General features: G+C 28.6%; 1 protein-coding gene across 1 annotated transcript in view; it reads right to left on the bottom strand.

Moving 5' to 3' along the window:
- The window catches only part of LOC123299711 (microtubule-associated protein Jupiter-like), a 101,387-nt gene continuing 75,028 nt past the window's right edge, over nucleotides 1–26,359 (bottom strand). The window contains exons 2-3 of the mRNA XM_044882021.1: nucleotides 1,686–1,981; nucleotides 1–1,031 (exon numbers count right to left, since the gene is read on the bottom strand). Coding sequence (XP_044737956.1) covers nucleotides 925–1,031; nucleotides 1,686–1,981 — 403 coding nt within the window. The 3' untranslated portion in view covers nucleotides 1–924. The remainder of the gene's footprint in view (nucleotides 1,032–1,685; nucleotides 1,982–26,359) is intronic.

Here is a 26,359-nt window from a genome sequence, read left to right as displayed (position 1 = left end):
TATATTATTTATTTATGAAGCTCAATGAGTGCCAATTTCGATAAATTTTGTAAAATTAGGACCTGAACTTGTGAATCAATTGACACTGCATGACTCTTAAATGTCATTGCATTGAATGTGAACGAGCCTTTATTTTAGTTTCAATTAATTTTAGACCTCATTCAAAAACAACACAAAATTGACTATACTCCTCGGTGTTATTATCGAAATACGATTCATCGAACACCAAAAATAGAGTATGAATGAGTCTTTATGTCAATTAATTTTTTTTTTAAATTTATAAAATAAAGATCCTAATTGTCGTCTCGGACTACTAAGCTTATTTAATTTATGCATGAACTCATGGCTCAGATAATGAGTCATTCCGACTTATGAAGTCATTTTCAAAACAATATCAGAAAAAGAAATTAATTAACAAAATTAAGGTGATTACTTTTGTTTTAATGGAAATAAATTTTATTAATCGAAATCTAATTTTTGGTGTAACATTTTTCTTAAGGGTAGTATTGAGAAAAACTCTGGTGATTAATGAAATGTTTTGATATGGAAGAAGCAAATTTTCTTATTTATGATTTTTTTTTTTTTTTGGATGAGTTAGAATGGGATTTAAGGGTTTTTCATTAATTTTAATACTAAACACATTTTCAAAATTTTTTTTACGTACTATATTTTTAGGACAAACTTTTAAATATTAGGCAAAGTTAATCTTTTTTAAAATCTAACTTGTCAATTTGGGCGTATAATACTGACGATAACGAGTTTAGTTTTTTTTTTTAAGTTAGTTTATTAAATCGGGGAGTTTCGAAATTATAATCGTTTGTGTCTGTTAGATATTCGAGTTTTTTGTTGTTGTTGATGTTGGTTTTGAAATCTATCAGACACAGTAAGTAGGTGATTATTTTTGTGTGATTTTGGCTAGTTTGTTTAGGCAGTTCCATTTATAATGGCCGAAATGTGTCCATTTGGTTTTGGAGATGGTGAGTGATGATTGACTGGACCATTTACACCTTCACCAGTGACCGGATTGCGTACTGTAAACAAAAGTAAAACAAAAATTAATTATATTGGCAAAGATTATGTGAAATTAATATGCATATTAATAGAACACAGTAATTTACCACAATAATGTATGAATGACCTGTCTGGTTAAATATAACCCACTGTTTATGGACTACTACTGTTTTGTTTTTAATATTTAAGCCTGGGTATGACTGCCATATTGATTTCTTGACTTAATGAAGGATAATCCTGATGAGAAATTGGCCATATTACCCATAAAAATGTAAAACTAGACTTGATACCATGTTAAAATTTAAAAGTGAAATTAAAATTGAAAAATATGTCCATTCTATGGCGATACCCACGTATGACGTCACTAGTGGATATTTTCCTCTTTGTTTGATTATAGGAATTTTAAACGTTCATATCTTGCATACTAGTAAATATATTTAAAAACCAACTTCAGTTTTCTGCACGCCCGGTGTGAATTCTTCACCTGAAGTGATTAAAAAAAATTTAGACCGAGCCCCGGTCGTTCGTTTACTCCATCGGCGGATGTAAGAAATCGATATCGACTGAGAAGATTAGTCAACACACACGACATGCCTAAATATGTTTCTTGTCTCGATTCTAACTTGTCATCTCTTCCATCACTACTAAGAAAAAAATATAAGATAGATACTTACAAATGCGTGGTGTTGTTGCTCGGCTTGTTTTTGGACTATCCCATGATTGTACACCATCACCAGTGACCGGATTACGTCCTAATGATGAACGACGTTCAACTTTAGCCGGTTGTGCTGGAGCAGATGGTGTATCTGGTGCGCCAAATAATCGTGTGAATGAATCACTTAAACGGTGATGGTTCATACGTTGGTCACGTAATGGTGTGATGTTGTTGCCATATGATGTTTGGCTACTTGGTGAGCTTGGCATTGGTGATGAGGTACCACCAAAAATATCACTTGGTGGATTACGAACTCTGTAAAAATAAAAAAAAAGAGATTAAATTAATTATTTGTAGGCACATTTATTGGAAGTAAAGGCGCGTTAAAAAATTTTGAGCCCATAGATCGCCTCAAAAATTATTAGCTGTTAGTCAGATATCTTAAAAATTATGGCTTGGACAAGATTTAAGCCAATGGAAGAGTTTTTGCCAAGTTCTAATTTAATAAGAAGCTTTCTTTTCTTTTGGTTGAAATTATTTGTACCTTATTTTCATCTTTGATGATGAATTTTGTTATAACATCATGAATGTAGACGAAAAATAAGAATAAAATTTTTCGATATCTGTCTTGGTTTTCAAAATATCCAAAGCTACATAACTAAACAAAATTTTCAATTTTCTATATTTTTAAAATTGCTTACTGATATCGCAAATTTTACTATCTCAATTACTTTTCGCCTTTTATTTAGATAATTTTCCACTCAGGAACTTAACTTTCTTGTAAAATATAAAATTTATAACTAATTTGCATCGCATTGTTACAAATAAATAATGATACCAAGATATATAAGATTAACTTTTAACAAAAATTCTACAAAAAACTATTTCTAATTTTAAACAATATTTTTGAAAAAAATGTAATACATATTTTAAAATTCGTTCTTTCATAAGCTTTTATTTGATACCCCACACGATTATTTTTTTAATCAATTAAAATAAATTTAAGTACACCCCCCCCCCACTATTGTAGCTTTTATAGTTAGTTATAAAGCTCAATTATAGATGGTAGTTTTTACTATTTATTACTTTACTAAAGACACAAACCTTATTAAAGAACACTTTTTGATGTTTATATTGTTGCATAACCAAACTTTATAACATATTATTAAATGAATTTATTTATAAATAATTATTATTTACACGAATTAAAAAACAATATAACTAGGTTAATTAACATAAAAATTTATAACATAATTTCAACATCATTATTCTCTTCTAAACTGTTATTACTTTCAACCGATGCATTTAATCGATCAGTACCACAAAATTCCGTTTTACTCTCTTCATTAACTTCAATTTCAAATGTTTCCACATCTTCAGGTAATTCATTCGTATCAGTTAAATTTTCTGCTGCGGCAGTATTTAATTTATCTGTTCCACAGAATACTTCAATATTTTCACAATATTCTGGATTTTCATCTAATTCCTCCCGATCAGGATTTGTTTCGATATTATTTTCACTGGTACGTAACATATCTTCACATTCAGACATTTTTGTGTATATTTTTTAATCGATTTACGGTAATAACAATTTATCACGATAATTGAGTTGCGTGTTATAGAACGGTTAGAACTTAAATGTAATTTTTTCGATGTACTTAGGTTGTATTTATATAGAAATTAGTATCTGATTCGTAATAAAAAATGATAATATGGATGTGGTTTTTTATTTAAATTAAAGTATTTGTAATTATGATTCATGATAATGCTTTCGTTTGAATTGATTTAACAATATTTTTTTGACCCTGAATGGACCTTTCAAGATAGTTACGTGTGATGAATGAGAAATTTCATCCGTATTATTGATTACTCATTTTATAAATTCATAGAATTTATTATTTTTTAATATTATTTTAATATACTATAAAAAACGAGTTAGTACAAAATCGATTCAGCACTTTTGTATTATAAGGAAGTTTTGTTTATTCTTAGAGTTGGTTTATGTTTTGTTGGACCATATGTATATATGAATTATTAGTTATTCTCTTTGTTTGTAAGTTCCATGAAATAAATCCCGCGCTGTTACCCGCTAATAAAAGAAAGTGGTGTTACCCGCGATTAAAAAAGATTTTGAGAGTTTCTATCGTTACATCGTGTAAATTAATCAAGCCTTTTTGTGAAAAATGCGCTAAAAATCTATTTCACGAACTTTTACAAAACCCTTTAAAAAACACGGTTCCTGTATGCTATCCCCTGGGTACTGTGTATTTTTCCGGGATAAAAATTAGCCTATGTCATTTTCTTACCCCTAAACTTCCACTAACTATGCAAAAAGTCATGTCAATCGTTTGCTCTATGAAAAATTACAACAAATCTATCGCACGGGAACCATAAATTTTACTGGGATAAAAAGTAACCAATGTGATTCAAGGCTACATTTTATCTCTGTATCATAATTTCATCCAGATCCGTTCAGCCATTTGGGCGTGATTGATATTTATCAGATTTCAAGGTATTTCGTTTTCGTATTTCATAATTTTATGCATTGGCGTAGCTACTATTGATTTAGATGTCTTACAAACAAATAAATAATATTTTACGCTGAAACTGATTTATTTATACAATGTATATTTTTCGGGTTTTTACATATTGAAAAGGCGTTATAGATTAGCCATTATTAGAAATCGTTCTTAGGAAAGAATTCATATCCGCAAATGTATTGCTAAGATTGGAAACGTCTAGATCTCCTGCTCATAGTTTTCAATAAAAATTACTTCTCGGTAGTACTTCTCGGATAATCTTTGATCAGTTTCAATTAGTAAAAAGATCTTTCTGCGTTTGCTACGATAACATGAATAGTTAGAAGTAAATAATAAGCAGTTATCTATATTGCTTCGCAGCACGAAGAAAATTTTAGATCAACAGTTATTCAAACATTTCCTGAACCGTTTTCATATGTATTAAATCATGTCTGAAACAAGTTCTGAACGATAAATGTTTAAGCTCTGGTGAGGCAATTAATCTGAAAAGTTTTCTAAATATAAAGGCGGAAAGTCTTCTTAAATAATTCATCGTCGCGTCAGTCGATTGAAACAGAAAAGCAGGAGATCATGAAAATTAAAACTATCGTTCTTTGACTTGATCTATGGAACAAGTTTAAAATTTTCATAAAAAAAATAAATCGCATTTGTGCCCTTCAAGAGACCCTTTTAGAGCCGCGGGTCCGTGTTCCGTGTACTTCCGGTTTACCAAGCATAAAAATATAGCACGACTTTAATGTACCTAGTGTCTTAATAAAATTCGAAAACATTTTTTGAAATAGAAATATGAATTGGTGGAGGTCATGGAAGGACATAACTCTATTTGGCAATATATTTTATAGTATTTTTTTAGTCTTAACATAAAGATAATAAATTTCATACTTTACTTTTACACAACCAATTTTGAATCAACTCTATTTCTAATATAAATATTTTGTAAACATTCTTCATATTCTTATGTGGGAGGGCAACACACCATAATTGGGTTTATATTTTATAAATAATTCTATAAAATAAAAATACTACTGGTAGTCTACGTATTTAGGTTTTAAATATCCAGTTATCAAGAAAGAAAAATAAATTAAATGACTTGAATTTAACGTTAAGAAGGAATTTTTCGAATAAATCAAATTTAAAATAAAAAATTACAAAGAAAAAAAATAGATAATACAAATAATTTTATTGCAAATGACGACCAACAACCATGATGTGTCATGATATTTCCTGCTTATTTGATTTAATTTAAACATCTACCAGAAAAATCTTATCTTTTTAATGGTGAGTAAATACAACAATATTTCATAGAATATAGAGAAATATTCATAGTCGAGACTATTCACGAGTATGCAATTCATTTTCCTATATAGTGGACCTCCAGTAGTCCGGCAAATTTTTTGTAGGACAGCTATCGATTTTATCGGATTAAAGAGTTTACTCTAAGATCCCCTATAGTCCGGAATTTTTCAAACGACCATGTTGTAATCACACAAATCACAAAGACAATAATAAAATTCTATAGGTTATACTCTGAAGTACAAATCATACTTTAATACAAGTGAAAACAACATATCTGATATTCCCATATAATACATATTATTTGCGCTCTCACGGGTAAACTGTGACGTTTACGAAAAATGTTTCAAAAAAAGTTGATTATGTTTTTATAAGGAATATTTTTTACATTTAAACTTTTGTTCTATCTCTAACGGCTTGCAAGATGGGTCATACTGACTCCAGACCCAATTGACCGATGTTGCTCATTTACGAAATCGACCTCAGTTTTTACGTCCTGAGTACGCTGTAAAAGTTATAGCTTGATATCTTTTTTCGTTTTTGAGTTATCGAGTTGACAGACGGACGGACGGATTGACAACCGAAAATGGACTAATTAGGTAATTTTATGAACACCCATACCAAAATTTTGTTCGTAGCATCAATATTTTTAAGCGTTACAAACTTTTAACTAAACTTAGTATACCTTGCATATTACGTATATGCATGGTATAACAATAGTCGGATTACAGGGGACGGCAGATTAGCCAGGGGCCAGATTACCGAGAGGTCCACTGTATATAGCTAATAATAGCTTGAACTTAAGATTGTGGTAGAAAGTTTGTGATCTTCAAGAGGTTTACAAGATTAACACCCACTTAGAAGTATATACCTATATTTAAAATATAATATGTGTAAAAGTTAGGGAGACGAAGGTTTTAACAATTTCTTTCAGTATCACCGTATAAACTACGAATTTCGGTAAAATATATATTTTTCTACAATTTGATTTAATTGTAGCAAAGGTTAAACCATTTTAATCTTTTATATGTATATCTACTCGTAAGTTTTACGTCATTGCGTATAATTGAATAAATCGTTAGATAAAATGTTGTTTACCGAATATCCACAGCATTTACTTTGAGATAACATCCTTGTTTCGACCAAATAGGAGCACAAAAAATCTCTCTTTATAAACAAAGTTTTTCAGCATGAGTCATGCTACTTTGTAAATTCCACTACATTGTACGGTGAGCCATACAAAAGAAATTGTAAGTACTTCTGAACTTGAAAGAAAATTCAATAATATATTCTCGGGATATATTCTAGAATACAACCATGTTTAATATAAAAAGGTAACAATTAATGCTAATAGATGTCATTACATGTACTATTAATGTAAAAAACTAGTTATTCAATTGTTTTATCTTTTAGTTTTCCTGTACAATTGACAGAAGATATGATATATTTTAAGTTATGTAAAAATATATAACATGTATTAATATTAAATGTTTGTTGTTTGAATCAAATCAATAATTTTAAAACAGTAATTTATGTAAGTAGGTATCTTGTAAATGTTTTATATAAAATAAAACAATATTATTAATTTACATTTAGAGAAACATTTAACATTACATTACATTTTAAATATGTAGATGATATATATTGATAATTGTTATTTATTATTATTACAGTTCAACTTCTCTTTTGTCTTAAGTCTCTAAGTCGAAGAACGATTTGAAGCTTGTTCACCGGGATAAGGTTATGGTAGTAGCCCGGGCTTTATTTTACCGTTGATTTAACCTCTGCTTATTATCACTTATGGTGAATTGACAACGAATTGATAAGCGACGAGTATATCTTGATGGTAGTGATTAGCATCAACGCCAAAACAAGACTAATTTGCCTATCTTTATCTTATACACTTAGACTTCTACTTTAGTCTTACTCTTACACACTGGTATTGGTCCTACCATAATTTATTATGACTTGTGCCTTACACAATTAATCTTGCTCTAATTCATTAGCAAGACCAGACAAGACTTGCCAGGTCAAGACTAATGTATAAGACAATAACGTCAAACTTGTAAGACTAAGCATGTTAAACAAACACAATCAAATTATGGAAATAACCAGTAATGAATGACGTTGGGAAGTCAATATGGCACTCATAAGCAAGCTTAAATTTTAAATAAAAACAGCAATGGCTAGATCAATTAAAAGATTGTTTTATAATAATAATAATGGGGGTTTAACCTCTGTTTTTATTACATACGCCTTATCACAGAGGCCACCCACATCATTATATTTATTAATTAAATTACATTAATATTTCAATTACATTTTCGATGTGGGTGGAATCGGTTACTTCGTTCTTATACAAGCGACGACAATGTGATCAATTCTGCACTCCCATTAATTATAATTTGTTCACACTACCGCTACCTGGATTCGAACCCGCAACCTAAGTCTAAATAGTCCAACGTTCAAGGACTAACGCCTTAAACCGCTAGGCCATTTAGCCTCGTTGTGGAGTCTTTTATATTATAATATACTAGACCAATAAAAGAGTATTTTATATTCAACAGTTCATTCATTTGAACAGTATTATTGTAAATTCCTATGGTTTCATAATGTACACTCTGTTTCACAAAAAATTTACGTGTTATACCATTCTAAATGAGATAACTATAGCATTATATGTGAATGACATGTAATGTTATGGTAATAACACTTAGAATGGCTCAGGATTTGCGTTTATTTTGATTTAGAGATACATCTATTCACTTGTGCAACGCCTTCTCAAACTCAGTTTAAGTCTGTTATTGTATAGTTCTATTTAAAAATAATTTTCCCAATAGTCTTGCTTTTGGTGTCCGTCTTGCTGATCACGAATTAGTTAAGCCATATATTTAAGAGCCATCAACGGAAAAAATTCAGTAGAATTACATATTTGGTAAATGGTTGGCATAATAAAGAGAATAAAAAAGATTTTTACATTCGATGACGTCATCAAGTTCAAAACGTTATCTCTTACTCTACGTACAATTAATCAATAAATTAGATGAATACGACCTAAAGAAAACTATTAACATGAAAACGAATAAAGCAGAGAATCAGATTTCGAAGCACAAGTGATTCGATTTATAGAAGTTCTACTGTATTATAAATACCTGAATATCTTCTCTTGTTCTTTAAATGGAGGGTGATATTATATTTAAACAAAGATGAAAGCATGAAGAGTAACTCTAGACAACAGTACCTATATGACTGACTTACATATTATACAGTACTATATTATAATATATGCAGTCAATTGTGACGTCAGCATATTACCTTTATATATATCTACGTGTAAATGTGTATAGTATAAAGTTAGGTTATGTTTTATGTATAATTTATATGTCAATTGTATTCTAATGGTCTTGTATATATGCCTGTATAATGGACTACACCCACATCTTTTTGTTTTGATATATGAATGAATTATCTTTTTTTGATTTAAATAGAGACTTTGATGTTAGCTTCTTTCCCTGGAGTCATAGATTGGATTTATACCTGGTGGTCTTTTTATAAAATTCAGATATATGGATCTTCAATCGGTACGGCGGCAGTAGAAGCATATGGGCACTCTAATGCTGGCTTGGTGACATGGAGAATTCAAGGGACTATTGAGGAGTCTATTGAGACATTAAAAAATTTCGAAAAATATAGTATTGTTTCCTTTGATGAGAGGTATTTATTTCTAACACTTCTGGTAAATTTTCAAACTATGAATGTTTGTTTTTTATGAGTAAACTGGAATGTACCTATAAAATATATAAGAAAGAGGAGAGGGAGGTGTTTAAAATCATCTAAACAAAACTTACATGCTAGGACGGCTAGAAATGGGAAAGAATCGATTTTTCGAAAGAATTTTCATGAAAATTAGAAAAACTTTGATTACAAGACCACAAGAAACTGTCTAGTAAAATCTACTTCTATAATGCATGGCGCTTACTTACTACAATGCGGGAATGGTATAGTATGAGACCGATACTATAGTACCTACGTTAGTATAAGTAATATTAAAGTATTTAATAGGGCTATCCAATAGAAGTATTGTGAATATCGCCAAGCAGTATGGGCCTGACGCCCATACTGCATTGACTCGTCCGCTCTAACTATTGCTAATGTTACTATTCCCTCATTGTAGTATACAGTATGGCGTTCATACCGATACCAACATAGTGATATCGACAAAAATATAATGAAGGGATTTTTATGCTCAAAATTGATTAAAGACACTATTTAGATGCAAAAGTACCATTTACTTGGCAAAAATTAGAAAAAATTTTTTAGTCATATTCTTCATAGTCTTCAAACCCAATTAATTCATTTTCTACTTCAATTTTGTAAATTTCTTCTGCTTTTAAGCCACTTTGAATTTTATTTTTGCTTGCTTTTATTTCCACGTAACGTGATTCTGGAATTATAAGTAGCAAAGTTTCACTGGGAAGCTGCTTGCTTCTTTTTATTACTTTAGCCTTAATCTATCCTTATCTTAGCCTTAAAAGAAGAGGCTCAAGTTCCCGAAAGTTTTTTTTTTTCATAAACATATTATACGATAGTTAAACTTTATCTTTTTACTAAAACTTTTGCCCATATTAACAAAAAGCTTTGAGTATGATCACAAATATTTAATTAAATTTATAGAAACAATACAAGTAAATAAAACACAAGACTTCGTCTTCAATTTCCAGTATAAACCTTTACATAATTGCACTAACCAACACAGTAAACATAAATTGAATGACACGGTAAATCGAGAGCGTCAAAAATAATAATATGCTACCTACACCACAGACACAGGAGGCGAAGTTGAAATAACTCAAGTGGCCTGTTTGTGATGGACTAGTTATCTAACTACACCAAAAAACAATTTTCAATGCAAAACAAAAGAGTTAAGTTTTCTAAGTTTTGACGAAATTTGATATAAATACTCCATTGCCTGTTGCTAATAGAATGAAGAAAAATAAATAAAATTTCATCTGTTGTCTTAATAGTCGGCTACGTAAAGCCGTTCTGAAATATTTTACGTAGTTTTTGAACAACATAGAAGGCGCAGAAGAAACGACGAAGAAATTCCAATTTTTATTAACTGCAGTTGTTGCAAAGTAATATCTCATTCGCAATAAGGTACTTTCGGCAGTGAAAAATAAATTATGAAATTTGAAAAATGTTAAAATATGTAAAAATATACTTAAATATTCTGATTTCGAGTCATAAAAGCACATTTTTCTTTTAAAATATTAAAATTAAAAATCGTAATTTTAAACTGCATATCACGTGACCTAAACCGCGGGCAAGCCCTAATGTGATGTCATACCGGTATGAACCATAGACCATCAGTTAGTTCAGTGAAGACAGCTGGGTTAGATAAAAAATATTTATATTTATTATAATTAGTTGTCTAAGAATATATCTGCCAAACTAATCTGTGTTATTTCGTATGATGATACCGATATTACGTCACCAAATTGGATTCCCGCGTTTTTGACAGTTTAAATAATGTTTAAAATTTAATTTAAGTTTTTGGCAAGAAAGCGTATGTATTTTTCCGAAATAAAACTTTGGTTGTTTTTTATGAGCAAAATCAACATTTTGAAGTACTTTTTCAAATATAGTAGAATTTGTAGGAAGTTTTATTCACTTAGCACGACCCGTACTTTTTACTTTATGGCTTAATTAAAAAGCTTAAGAATATAATTATTGCTGTCATGAATAACTGTGAATTATTATATTATAAATATTAATTTCAATTCTGATTAAAGTATTATATCAATAAAAATTGATATTTATATCAATTTAAATTTAATTATTTCTATAAACATAAAAATAAAAACATAAACATAAACCGATGACTATCACGATTAATATTATTATAAGTATTTTTGTTATAATTTTAATCACTAGATGTCATACATAGACATACATTTATACACAATTGACGTCATTCATGTCATAATATTATTAAATATAATAAATAAAGTATAGCCTACAGTGTTTATCATTAAAATAAAATCAACACTGACAAACAACAATAATTTGCAAATATAGCCTGCAATAATAAATTTAATTTAAGTGAGAAAAAAAAACATCAACAATTGTCATAACATACACTGATTGTTAATTGTATTCATCAAATTTGTAATAAAAACAACTTTTGTTTGAAAAAGTATTATATATAATTAACGCTTTAAAACGTATCATTTACATATTTTGTGTGGTAATAATAGATGGATGTATTTTTTTTGTTAATAATTATCATTAAGTAGACATAAGTTTTTAATTTATTTTTTGCTATTTAAATTGGGTTTTAAGTTAAATAATATTTCCCAGCTCTTTCACTGAGGGTTCTATATTATTGAATGTTCTTACCACTAAATTTTGTTCAATTGGAAGTAAGACCAAAATGTTCTAGGAAGTTATAAAAAAAAGACCCCTTAAATCTTTCTTCGTATGGGATTTTGAACGATATCTCAGAAACTGTCTTCAATCATCGAATGAACTTCTTTTTGGTATTTCTTATCTTTTGAAAAAAATCACATATCATTTTGTATCGGAATTTGATAAAACTCAGTGCATAAAAGTACTTTTGACCCAAAAAAAAAAAAACAACTAATATATTTAAATTAAAGAGAATTGAAAAAAATACACTCGAACCACGACTCGAACCCTGACTGTTTGGATTCTTGTCAAGCGCCCTACCAATTAGGCTATTCGAGTTCTAGACAAGAATGCAATTTTTTCAATGAATTTTTTTAATTTGTTTATTCACTTATTTATTATTATTACTTATTGTTGTTGTCCACTTATTATTATTGTTCTTATCCAATTATGCATACGATATTTACATCATGGTCTATTCGATTAGTTTTGATGTAATATGCTACATACAGGCGTAAACTAAATACTGACAAATATCTTGTCTAATAATCTTAATTAACATTGACTACAAACCTACCAAATTTGGAAATGCACCGGTGTCTTCTCTTGCGAAAATAAAATAAAAATGATAAAATTTCTGAAAAAATTCCATTTTCGACGCCATTTTGCTGGTTAAACATGTTGCACCACTCCGGGAAAGTAAAAAATTTCAAAAATTATTTATTTTGATGTGAAAATAAAAACCCCCAAAGTTTCGCTGCCCGAACTTTTAATCCATACACAAGGCGTAATTTTACTCTACTATATACTAATTATAAAGCTGAAGAGTTTGTTTGTTTGTTTGTTTGAACGCGCTAATCTCAGCAACCGCTGGTCCGATTTGAAAAATTCTTTCAATGTTGGATAGTACATTTATCGAGGAAGGTTATAGGCTATATTATATTTACAAAAAAAATTAGAATCGTTACTAAAAATACAATAATGTAACCGAAGGTGTAAAAAAATGACTCGAAAAAATCCTTATCTTTACACGGCGTGCGCTGATATATTTCACATTAAATTAAAAGAGATTCAGAGAGGTGAAGGCTATAACACGGTGGTCTTTATCAGTATTTATTTTTAAGCCCAGCGACGCGGGCGGGTATCAAGCTAGTACGAAAATAATGCTTAGAATTATAGGAAATTAAATCTTATACTGACATCAGTTCTTCCATAATTAATCATTTATCAGACCTCTAAGCAATGAAATTACTAAACAAGGATGGTTTGATATCTAAATTACTTTTACCTATTTTTAACTCCCAGCCTAAAAAAAGGGTTACTTTAGCATTTTAAACTATTTTGACCTCTTTTTAAAATATTTTAAAATACATTTATTCCATACACACCTTCCCCCTAATAGTGCGGTGGTTAAAACTTACAAATTTTGCTTTAAACCATATAGACCTCTTTTAAAAATAGTTTTCTGAAGCCAAAGCAAAAAACACCCCCCAAACAATTATTTTCAGAAAGTGTTAAATTTTCCGTTTTTCGCAAAAATATGGATCAAAGAGTTTCATTTTACGGGTATGCGGGAAAGTAAAAAATTAAAAAAAATAATTATTTTGATGTGAAAAGAAAAACCCCAAAGTTTCGGTGCCCGAACTTTTAATCCATATAACAGCCTTTTTTTGCTTAGTTTTACTCCAGTAATAGAATAGATATGTAACAGGAATATTTTTATCTTTCACGTAAAACTTTTGTTGTATTACGTTATAGTTTTAGTATACGGAGCCCTACAATTTAGTGATTTTGTTTCAATTCTAAAAAATAAAAAATATAATTAAATTAAATTTTAATAAAAAAGTAAAACAGTATAATAGCGTGCATTTAGCAATTTTTTTTAATCATATTTTTCAGTAAAACTATGTATTTTGATTGTATTTTTATATGATTTATGAACTAGAACAAATTGAATAGTTTGAAAACAGCATGTACATATTTTTCAATTGAATACAACAATATATGTTATATTATATTCCATTATTGTATTATTATTTATTGTTGTATAATACATAAATAATATAATGTCTAGTCTATGGATGTTGGTTTTATGTACTCTGAATACGTTATTTTATATAAAAGTATGAAATAAAAAAACCTTTTTTTTTTTCTTTTTAATATTCTGTTTGTTTAGTACATATATAATTAAATATTCATTTACTATTTTAATACCATGCATATATGAAATATACATAGTATATTAAGTTTAGTCCCAAGTTTGTAACGCTTAAAAATAATGATGCAAGGAAAAAAATTTTGTCATAGGTGTTCATAAAATCACCTAATTAGTCCATTTCCGGTTGTCCGTCCGTCCGTCTGTGGACACGATAACTCAAAAAAGAAAAAAGATATCGAGCTGAAATTTTTACAGCGGACGTAAAAAGTGAGGTCAAGTTCGTAAATGAGCATCATAGGTCAATTGAATCTTGGGTTTGTAGGACCCATCTAGTAAACCGTTAGAGATAGAACAAAAGTTTAAGTATAAAAAATGTTCCTTATCAAAAATTAAACAACTTTTGTTTGAAACATTTTTTCGTAAACATCACTGTTTACCCGTTAGGGCGCCAAGGCGGAAATTTTAGAATATGTAGTATACTTGATTATCAGTTATGTATGTGTCACATGTTTGTATGTGTAATGTGATAAAGAAATCAACACTGACTATGCATGGTATTTCAACAATTAACTCAGACAATTGTTTGTTTTCACTTGTTATTATTACTATTACTATTATTAGAAGTATAATATTCAAATTGTAATAATAAATAATGAAAAAAAAAAATCTATAAATTTATTGGTAATGAGTTTATGAGTTTATTGTAAGGTACCGTATCAAAAATTTCGGATTCATGAGTAAGTATTAGGATATTGACTAATATTTCAACTCAAATTTAAAGATTAAAAGTACATTATACTAGAGACGACATAATTCTCTTAGTGATTATCATTCTTATCAATGATTTAAGGTATTAAATGTATTTCTTATAGAGGTAAACTATTTTGAATTTGAATCGAATTTGAGGTGAATTTTTTGAAATTGTTATATTTGGGATATGTAAAGTTACTTGTCTATGCTGATAAACTAGAGACGATTGAACATTTTGAATACAACATTCGGTCAGTTTTAGGTGAAATACGACCGTAAATGCCATGAATAATGTATGAAAATTGGAAATACATCTACGATGATTAATGGCTGCGGTATCTACGCGTCTAACGCCATCTGCGCGCCATCCTTTTCGGCCAAACATTAATGACATAAATTTCGATTTTTCCCCCAATTTCTTAGGTCAATATTCAATATGTATTTTATAAATACGTATTTCGACTACCAAGTAGTCATCTTCAGTATGAATTAGCTAATTGTAATTACTCTTATTATGTATGTTACTCGTTGCTAATTTGGTGCCGGACTGTGGTGTGGTAGTCGAAATACGTATTTCTGTAATACAAAAAAAATTGATCTAGGAAATTGAACAGTGTTCTTGCCAATGAAGCCAGTTTCATTGACATTCAAATATTTTTCGAGGTTTTATTTTAATTTAAAGTTGTAAACCCCTAAAAAACATTTGCTAGTGTTAGTACTTAATTTAAAATATTGTGTCTTTACCTTAACCTGATCATAAATACGCGTAATAAAATTCTGCCATTAAAAACATAAACTTTAACATCCCAGGCCACCATAAAACGCAATCAAATTATCGTTGTGGCTGTTTGTATTATACAATCATAATAAAACACATAGATATAGATATATACATATATAATAAATATATAATGAATTGTATTATATATTTTATATAATGCATGTTATTGATTCGAATATAATGTTATATATTAAATAGAAAATTATGGGTATTGTACTGTTATTATACTATAGATACAGCTAAACTAATATATATTCTAGCATCGGTGGGAGATTTTTTCAATTCTGTGATACAGAAATGATCTTTAAACTGTATGATTTTCGAATGAAAACTGTAACGAATGTTGCTTGATGAGTGCACGTTTCTGTACCATAGATTTAAAAACAAAAATACTGGAAACTTTACTTGCTTTATATTGAAACAAAATTTATATAAATTATAAATATTTATAATTGATTAATTGATTATGTAGAATGGCATTAAATTATAATAAATGTTGTATATAACTTAATTTTGTATGTAATTCTTTTTCAAACTTAATATTTTCTTCATTTAGAGCACAAGCGCTCCCTGTGAATGGTAAATTGATTATTATTAAATTTTACTACCCGAGTATCCATTTGTGAATAGGGAATAGCGTACATGAGCACTGCCTGTGAATGGGAAGGAGAAGAAATGGAGCAGGGTTTTAAGTTTTGTAATATTCCAATGTGATGACGTCACGTTTTTTACCGATTTACTCTCTGTATTTATTTTTTGAGTGGTGCACGTAAGACACTGGCATTTATGCTTGGCCTCTTGTATTCATCAGCCTTAGATATTTAAAAAATCTTTATTGTGGAAGCGCAAGTTAATGTTTAAAACATATCTGTTTGTATAAAAATTACAGTTTTTTTCCTGGCTTCCACCATAATGATAAATATAAGAGAAAACACTTTCATTTGTTTTTTTTAATACATTCATGGACGGGATTGAAAGGTGTTTCAGTTTTATCAAATTGACTATAATGACGAAAAATTACGCAAAAAATATAAGACAAATCTCAAAAGTCAGTAGGCGAAGAAAGTTGAAAATTATGATTTAAGATTGTAATAACTAGAAGTGAATCTCTTCTTGAGCTTGCACGAAACGATACTGAAAATTTTCGATTTTCAGATGTCAAGACAAAAATGTATTTAGACTCTCTCGAAATCTGTTAAAAACGGAACAAAGAAATTATATTGCATGAATTTTACCTTTTGATTACCGTTCGATTGATTTTTATCTTTGTTTGTACACATTTGTAATTTTTATACACGATATTAAATAATATCTGTTAGTTGTTATATTTGCTCTCCGTTTATATTAACTATAACGCTGTTTTTCATTTTTATTATTTTCAATACATTTTCAATTAAAAAAATTATTTAATTTTAGTTTTAGGTCGCCTTTACAGCATTATCGATCGAGAACTATGTTGTGTGAATCAATAATCAATCGTTAATATTTTATAGCTCACAATAAAAATTATATTATTTAATATTAATATTACACTTTATTAGGTTTTAATAAAAATTTATATTAATTATCAGAGTTTGTAGATCTATTAAATAAAATATGATTGATATTATTATATTTTAAACATAAAACTGCTGTAGCACACTCTATTATATAGAATGGGATAGAGAAATGTGCGATTCAGAAAAGATGTTGTAAAAAATTTAATCAGTTATTCAGCTTTTACTTTTAACACTTTATAGTGCTGAAAATAATTATTAAGTTAATTTAGTAAATGTAGTTTCCTTTCGAATAAGTTTCAATAAGTTGACGTTTTCCTAGGTGTAGACATTATTGCAGACGAGTCTTGCAATAATTCACGACATATCGCAGCATTGTCTGTGGCATTTGAATTTCCTTTTAACTACCTTTTGTCGGATGTGCTCTTTCAATGCTTCAATATCAATTTAATAAAGTTTTTTCGTATACAGTAATTGCGGTGCTAAGGTACTCACCGCTTCACTGAATATAAACAGAAAAAAACGTAATATTCGAAAAGAAAAAAAACCTGTTGGTATCCAACACAATTGATTTAAAACACAATGCAATTTACTTAAAAGCCCCGTTAAGTTTCTTCACCACTGAATTTTCCTCAATTCCTTTTTGGTTTAAGATGATAAAATTATTATTTGGAAAAATAGAAGGGATTTCTTTGTATAGCCTTTCAAAATCACACATATCTCTGTCCTAATCGATTAAGAGAAGTTTTTATAAATTTATCACAATTTAAACCTTCTTCGTTTTTCAATCAATTTTCAAATTTTGTCATGGTATCAAGTCTAGTTTTACATTTTTATGGATAATATGACCAATTCGACTTCAGGATTATCCCTTACAGTCAAATACACATCTAATAGGCTTTTGCCCACTAAGAATAAATCGTTTGAATAAAAGTTTCTAACGATTAATCACAAAATTAATTTTAATAAAATTTAAGAATCATTAATATTTTTTGATAATAATTTTCATAAACCTATACAACCAGTCACGTGACAGCAAACACAGATCAGATGTACTTCCATGGTACTACGTCACATCCTATGAATGACTATGTAAGTTTACAAATACAAACACATATAACATGTCATGAAGTGGCATCATACAGGACGCCATTACACTCTACACTGTTTTAGTACTAAATTTGAATTTTTTATTGCAAAATACATCAGGTAAATAATTTTTATTTTTTAATGATACTTTCTTGATGTAAATCATGATACTAATGTAACATATATACTAATTTTTCAAATTTAGGACAAAAGCCTATTGTTAATGCTCGCTAGTATTTCTTTTAACCATTTTTCCGTTCTTCGAGTCAGGAGTGCAACCAATTTTTATTATTTTATAGCGTGGATAAAATTTATACTATTTGATATAACTTTACACTTCAATAGATTTTAATAAGAAATTAATTGAATTAAAGATATAAACCAATAAATAAGATATGATTGACATTAATATATTTTTGTAAACATCAGCACCATATGATATATATATATATATGTTTAGAGATTTCCTTATTTAAAGAAATAATTAAATTATTTATTATTTATACGTCTTGAAAGTTCATTGAAGTCTGAATGAGAAGTGGAAAACACTTGAGAAATCATATACTTTATAAGTATGATGATTGTATATGAATATTGTAATAGTATTTACTTTTTAAATGCAATCAAGATAAATAGATATACACACTAAATACATACTTCAGTTCAAATTATGAGTGATCATATTTAATCTGAAGTTAACTGGACTTTAACGTTCCAAGTTTGTAGCATAATTCAAAAAATCCGGCGTATGTTTGGAATAGAAAAAAATCTATCACATTCCTCCCATATTTTATCCTTGGGTTATTTGAAGTGGAGCTATGAGAATCCTTAGGTGTTAGCGATAAAATTTATTTATTGGCTACTGGAGTTAAATGGGATGTCTTTAAATGATTTTTGGGCAGCTAGGTAGGAAGAATATCCACTTTCACACATAGGGGTGAATTTCATTCTATCCTTCGCAACAACATATTTATGTGAGAGTGTGTTTTCACACCTTATGCGATGATAAAAACGAAATTCAGAGTCAGAATTAAGATTAAAATTGTCCAATATTACTTCTAAAATGTTTTTCGAGACTCACATGCTATTCAAAAAAAAAAAGAAAGACAATATGGAGAAAAAACCGCTTTCAATTCTCCACTCAAATTTTAAAGATATTATGACTGTTTGAAAGTACATGTAAGTACTTGTCACATTAATTTCTTAATTATTTATTCAGAAAAAAAATTCAAATATAAAAAAAAAACGTCTCTCATCTGCTATAAATAAAAAAAAAATGGTCGCTGGCTGGATGGCGTCTTATATTGACATTATTACGGAGGCGTTGAATTTATGTGACTTAAATTTAATGAAGAAATCTACTTGCTTAATTGTTTTAAATAATTATAGACACAGACTGTATTAATAAATCAGTATATTAGTCATATAATATTTATTAATTTTTTACAAAGAATTTCTTGTTTCAAAATAATTACGATGATGAATTAGGACAATTTAATTGAAGGCTACTTTTAGTGCCCTTTTAATAAATTGCTGATTATAAACTCTAGCGCCTAAAAAGTAAGAAAACATTGAAAAAATATTGGTAAAATTTTAAATTAGTATGTTTTGAAAAAGCTGAAGTGAGAATCATTTTTAGGATAATGACAAATTAACTTTGCTAGAACGATCCGATATTTTGGAGTAAAGGTTTTCCAGAAAACAATAACCTATTAAAATTGTAAATGGCAAAAGGACGGAAATAAGGACCTGACATATTTCAGAAAACCGGACTATATTCTGTGCTTTAGTCTTCTGATGTATTATCTCATCTTAAGGTGTATATTTAGTACAGTTAAAGATGTTACAAATAAAGGAAAATCAAAGAAACCACTCGCATTTTGCTCAAACCGCATGGAATGTGTTTCTTAGGTGTCAAATATCATTAGTATCGCATGAGTTTGTGGCATAAATGTTTCTATTTGTTAACAAACAATAAATTGTCAATTCAATGGAACGGTTAAGGTTAAAGTTGACTTACAAAATTAATAAATAGGCAACTTCAATTACGTATACGTTATACATTTAAAATACTAATTACAACTAACATGTACGTCATACAAGTTGTCTAATTACTAATTTTTTAAGTGAACTTTAAAATTGATCGTTACATTGAATTAACAATTTATTGTTTATTAACAAATGGAAACATTTAAGTCACTAAATCATGCGTTAATAATGATATTTGACACCTAAGAAACACATTCCATGAGGTTTTAGCAAAACGGAAGAGGTTTCCTTCAGTTTGCTTTATCAGCCGATTTTTGTAACATCTTTTACTGTATTAATTTGTAAATGCAGAATTTTATTCTCATTTTTGGACCTAGAAAAATGCAAAAGGGGTGAGCTCCCATCGATTATGACATTAGCCAATATTTAAAGAAAAGTTTTGATGTGGCCTTGTAGGCAGAAAATCTGACAGAATGGTCAACCATCTCGTATTTGTTAATAATATTTATAGATATTAATAAATAAACATGACTGCCAGTCACCTTAATAAATAAAATTAATTTGTAGATAGATGAAACTGTTTGTCTACCCACTTATAGTAAAGTAAGTAAGTAGTATTATAGTAGATAAAAACAATTGATTTTATTAAATAAAGACGTTGAACTTTGACGGCACACGTTTTTATTCTATAAAAGTAGTATAAAATATAAATATAAAATATTATTTACTATGATGTATATTTATACTAATAATTATGTTATTTTCTTCTTTGATAGTATATTTTTCTTCAATTAAATTATTAATAATACTATTACAGTAAAATCTATGTATACATTAATATATCGACAATAGTTTTTATATGCATTTTATAAATTATTTGTAGAGGGTATAGCAGTTAGCAGAAAATCATTAGAAACTCTTTATTACATTTTTTTTTAAATCTGAAGCGATACTTTGCTTATTATTCCACCGATTTATGAAAATAAAAAAAATTACATTTTTAAATTGTTAAAAATACAGTAATGTATTTTAATTGTTTAAAAAATATATATTTTAATAAATCGGTGGAATAATAAGCAAAGTATTGTGTTTTTTGATTTTATTTTTCATGATCTAAAAGTATACCACTTTTGACCAAAAAAAGGAAAGTTAAAGACTTTTTTACGACTCCAAGATGTCACAAAATTCGTTTTTCACTTTTCGAAAAGGTCATGATTTATTCATTTCTTTCATACTGAATTCATTTTATAAAGCTAGGTTGCTCCGAAAATCGATAGGCATGAGTGTTGCCAATGCCAAAGAGGATTCGAGTTTTTAATGAAACATGTCATTTTCTATATTTTTCTAGAAGTGATTAATTTAGAAACTACCCCCTCCCAAACAGAACCGAGGAAAAAGGCAAAACTGCCAATATAGTCTATAGTCTCTCAATTTTTCTGTAACCCAAAAACGACGTTGCAACATCAAAATTCGCATTCAGCAAGTAAAAATATTAGACCGTGGGACAGAAAGGGTGCTTTGTAAAATTATTAATACATACGATTTCCATATCGTATGCTTTAATTCTTTTAGCGAGTCTATCAAACTCGTTTTTACGACTTTTTTCGAAAGCGCTGAATTCTCAAATAAGCACGATGACTAAACTTAAGCCATTGGTCTGAAAAAACGCAGCAAGAAATTTGTTGGACACTTGATAACATTAATAATTATTAAACAATAAAATATTTTTTCCGCGACAAAAATACTGAACTGATGTGCTTGGCTACGACCTCGTATATGCCGTGCTGAGTGCTTGTGCCTTTCAATACATACGTGGTTTATTTTATAATGTTATCATAAGTGGTTATAGTATCCGACAAATTTCCGGCTGCGTTCTTTCAGACCGATGCGATAGCTGAAATATGACGTCATTGTTATTATTTGAGAAAGCAGCGCTTTTGAAAAAAAACCGTAGAGAGGAGTTTGATAAACTCGCCTAAAAGAAGCCAGTCCTTTAGAGAATGTCTCTGGAGCCAGAACTATACATAGAAACTATGTCTTAACTCAACTTAAGTCAAAAAAATTCTTCACAAGTTTAACTGTATTTCTAATATTATAATATCATATTTTTTTATTTGTCAAACAAAATATAAAATAGATGATTTTTATGCAAATGAAGTAAAGTATAATTTCAATTTAGATAATAATCACATTATGATAATAACATTATTATATTCATATTAATCAATATCTATTGCCATTATAAAAATAATAGTAAAAGTAATATATTCAATCACAATCTAATCTTACTTTTGAAATTATTAATTAAGTAATTTTATTTAGTTTAGAATTATACCCATTATGATTAAACACGCAGGCACTGCATAAACTAAACGATTTACTCCTTAAGAATGTTTAAAATAAAAATTATTATTGTTAATAAATTCTAACTTTAACAATAACTACCTTTAAATAAAATTTTCAAAAAGGAGAAATGGCTTATTTTTGACGTACACTAAGTACGTTAAATGGACATTTGAAAGAAATTATAACACAATTTCATCATGAATATAAAACCGATAGCTGGTTTTTTTAAAGAGGAAATTCATTAATATTATAAATTTCGATTAGACACGCGTAATAATATATTAAATTTTTAATATTTGATTTATGTTATTGAAGAAAAATTACTTTATACTTTCAAATTATTGAAAGTAAATCATTTTTTATTTACTTGTTTGTTACATGAGAAACGAAAAAACCTGTTGAAAACGTGATTAGTTTTCTGTTTATTTGTAATCTGATCATTAAAAATATCGTAGGAAAAATTTGTTTTGAAATTACAGTTCAGCTTGAAACAGTTAGAAATGAATTCTACGGTACGTAGACCTAACATGAGGGTTGTAAGATAATTAAAATAATTAAAATAAAGACTTTGGTTTCTAAGAAAACACGATATTTTTTTGAATTTTAGAACTATTCAGTCAAGCGAAAGTATTAAAAAAATACTATGACGATTACCCGATTACCAAAAATATTGGCCTTCGATTGACCAATTAAAATTAAGGACCTTAAAAATGGAAAACGAACTATTTGGTGTATTATCCATACATCTTATCGGCAAGTTATCTTTCATTTTATCAATTTTGAAATACCTTTTTAGTCTTCTGTAAGGTAGAAACGAGAAATAAGGACTAAATAAAGTGGTATAGTAAAAATTTCAAACATTAATTCTATAGTAACCATTCTTTGTTTAATGTGATAAAATAATTTTTTTAAGACTCCTTAAATATTCGTTGGTGGAAACTATTATAAAGAAAATCGAGTAACTTTTTCCAGATAAGAATGGTCCAGTTACAATTAAATGTCATGTTCTACCTGCCTTGCTATAGTGGAATAAAAAACAGCACCTGGGAAAATTGGGAAAATTAACAGGATTTTTGAAAATAACCAGGGCAGGAAGAATATGGGAAAAAATAAAATTTCAAATCGATAGAGTAAGGAGTATAATTGCAGTGTTTCAAATTCAATTATAACTTTAACCATTCTTATCTGGAAAACCGCTTGAAAATTTTGCCAATGAATATTTCTTGAAGAGAATTTAAAAAAAAATTATAAAGTTGTACGCCAATGAAAGAATGATTTCACTCCACTCAAAAAATCCCGTCTTAAGGTACATCCTTTGGAAAAATACGCTTCATATTTTGGTGCATCGGACATTTTAGAGAATTATGTAAATAATAAATTGTGGAAAAAACATTAAAACGTCCATTAAAGAAACGCGTGACTTAGAAGTGATAGGTAGTTTAAGTAAATAGATGTAGATAAGAATCGATTGAAGAACGCTTAGGGCATGACAACCTTGATAATAATTTTTTATTTTCATGTAATTTATAAATAGATTTTTTTTATTATTTATTTTTTTTGGTGAAAGGTGGGGAAATTTTAATCGAAAAGGTAATTACATTTACAAGGCGTTAAAATTGTTGTAAAAACTTTATTCACCTGAAGGTACACTTAACACTACTGATCAAGTTATTATAATGAAATAACTATTACCATTAAGTCATATTTTTTATTGAAAATATAGACCTATGCATTGTATCGAAGGTTGACGGGAAAAAGTGGGAATGTGTTATAAATGCATTTCAAAGATCTACAACTCAATTTTTCTCAGAGGAAAACTCCTAAGAATCATTTTGGAGTATCAATTTCCATCGCAGTTTTTTTTATACCGAAGTACTATTTTATTCGTGGTTTTTATGGCTTTACACACCACTTTCTCTAAATGGAATTAGTAAGGTGAAGTCGAATTTGTATGTGGGTTCCTGACAGTTTAATTATTTTTCGGTTATATCATTTTCAGACTCTCGTTCTGTTTTTTAAGTAGACATTTCATGTTTTCAAAAGAAATGATGCCTTTTCTCATAAAGCTAAAATTTCTTCGAGATTATCATTACAGTAAGTTTACAGTAAATGAATCTTCCGAAGGCATAACTAATTCATTATCTGGTCGATTCGGGATGACAGTATATCTGGTAACTATACTTGACTATACTAAACTTGTGATTGAACTTTAAAACAGGTGAGAATTGTACAGCAATTTTTACAAGTTATTCTTCCTTTTAAGCAATTTGATCAATTTGAACACTGAAGGAGTAGAGCAAATATGTTAGCAAAGATGTATTTTGGTTATTTTGAAAGTGCTTTTTCATGAATGTATTCATCTACGTTCTTATTAAACTATGAAAGCTCGAACCGTAGAACTGCCCCTAACAACCAACGCGATTTAACAGATTCTAAAAAATAAAAAACTTGAAACTAAAGAACTTTAAAAGGTCTTTATTAAAAGATTTTTGTCATGAGGGTGGATGTTAATTTTTGAAACTGCCTACGGACGCAAAATTTATTTATACTTCTCTGCAAACAAGGTAATAGTAAGGGAGATAATCTCGACTTATATTGCAAATAAATTATTATAATTTATGTTTTATACGTTACTCTGGCTAAACTTCACTCAAATTTCACACTATGTTCCATGGGAGAAGAAATTATATTTACCTGAAACAGAAAAAAAAAACACATGAGTAATGTTATCCATAAAACTTCTTCTTAGAAGATGAATATTATTCTTCTTTTGCAGTTCTTTTTGCTAACTTTTTAGGGGAGTGATAATCGTTGGCATGGTAAAGCAAACTGATGTTTCGGCCGTGACTCGAGAACATGGCCATAATGAAAATCAAATTTTCTGGTTTTATGATTTATGATTGGTTGAGAACAAAATAATTTTAAAATATTATTCATCGATAAAAATTTAAAGAAATCCCCGACGTAAATTCACATCTGATCAATTCATCTGTGGCATCATAGTTTCATTTGATCGAGAAATAGTTTTAGCTGTGTTTCAAGAAAATCTACTTAGGCATTTGATCATCGCCTCTTTTCTAGTTTCTTTCGAGTACAGAAGCTTTACCTCGGACTTGAAACATAGCCAAGAACACTTTTCATCAAATTTTCTTTCAAACAGAAAAAAATCAAAAGTGGTTTATTAGTTAAGGAGGTACGATGTGGCACCCCTTGATTGCGTCAGTGGATCAAATTTCAATATTGGAAGGATTCAGAGAGTTGAAAAAAAATATTTTTTAAGTTTACTCCATTATCCTTTTCAATACTTGTAATACTCTTGTCATTTTCCCATACATATTTACTATAAAATAGAGGAGAGTAGCCCATTGCTTATCGGTGCGTAAATCGTACCTGGCGGATTTCTCATAAGAGGTGGTTTTTTTTTTGCTTAATCTTAAGATCAATTTTCTAAATTAAATCGATCGAACTTAAAAATTAATGGGTAATCGATATAATCTGGACAAAAGTGAAATTTTCTATGGCGGTTATTGTATAAAGTAAAGGCGTCAAAAAATGAGATAAGTTTTTTTATATTTGGTCATTTCTGCTTCTATTTGATGATATTAAATTCATACATTTTTTATGAATTATAGAGAATATTTATTTTTAAATAGTACTATGTTTCCTAAATTGTACCAATTCAGAGTTGCTTAAACCTTATATCTAAATTTCATTCATTTTTTATGCAATTTCTATTGAATACAGCAAATTCTAATACCATAACTTCTTCAAGATACTTTATTTTTGAATGCAAAAGTGAATTAACCACCAATGAAAATAAAATTGACTACAGCGACAATAAAT

The sequence above is a fragment of the Chrysoperla carnea genome, chromosome 5, assembly GCF_905475395.1.
Source record: "Chrysoperla carnea chromosome 5, inChrCarn1.1, whole genome shotgun sequence".
Taxonomy (NCBI): domain Eukaryota; kingdom Metazoa; phylum Arthropoda; class Insecta; order Neuroptera; family Chrysopidae; genus Chrysoperla; species Chrysoperla carnea.
This window is presented reverse-complemented; position numbering and strand designations above follow the sequence as displayed.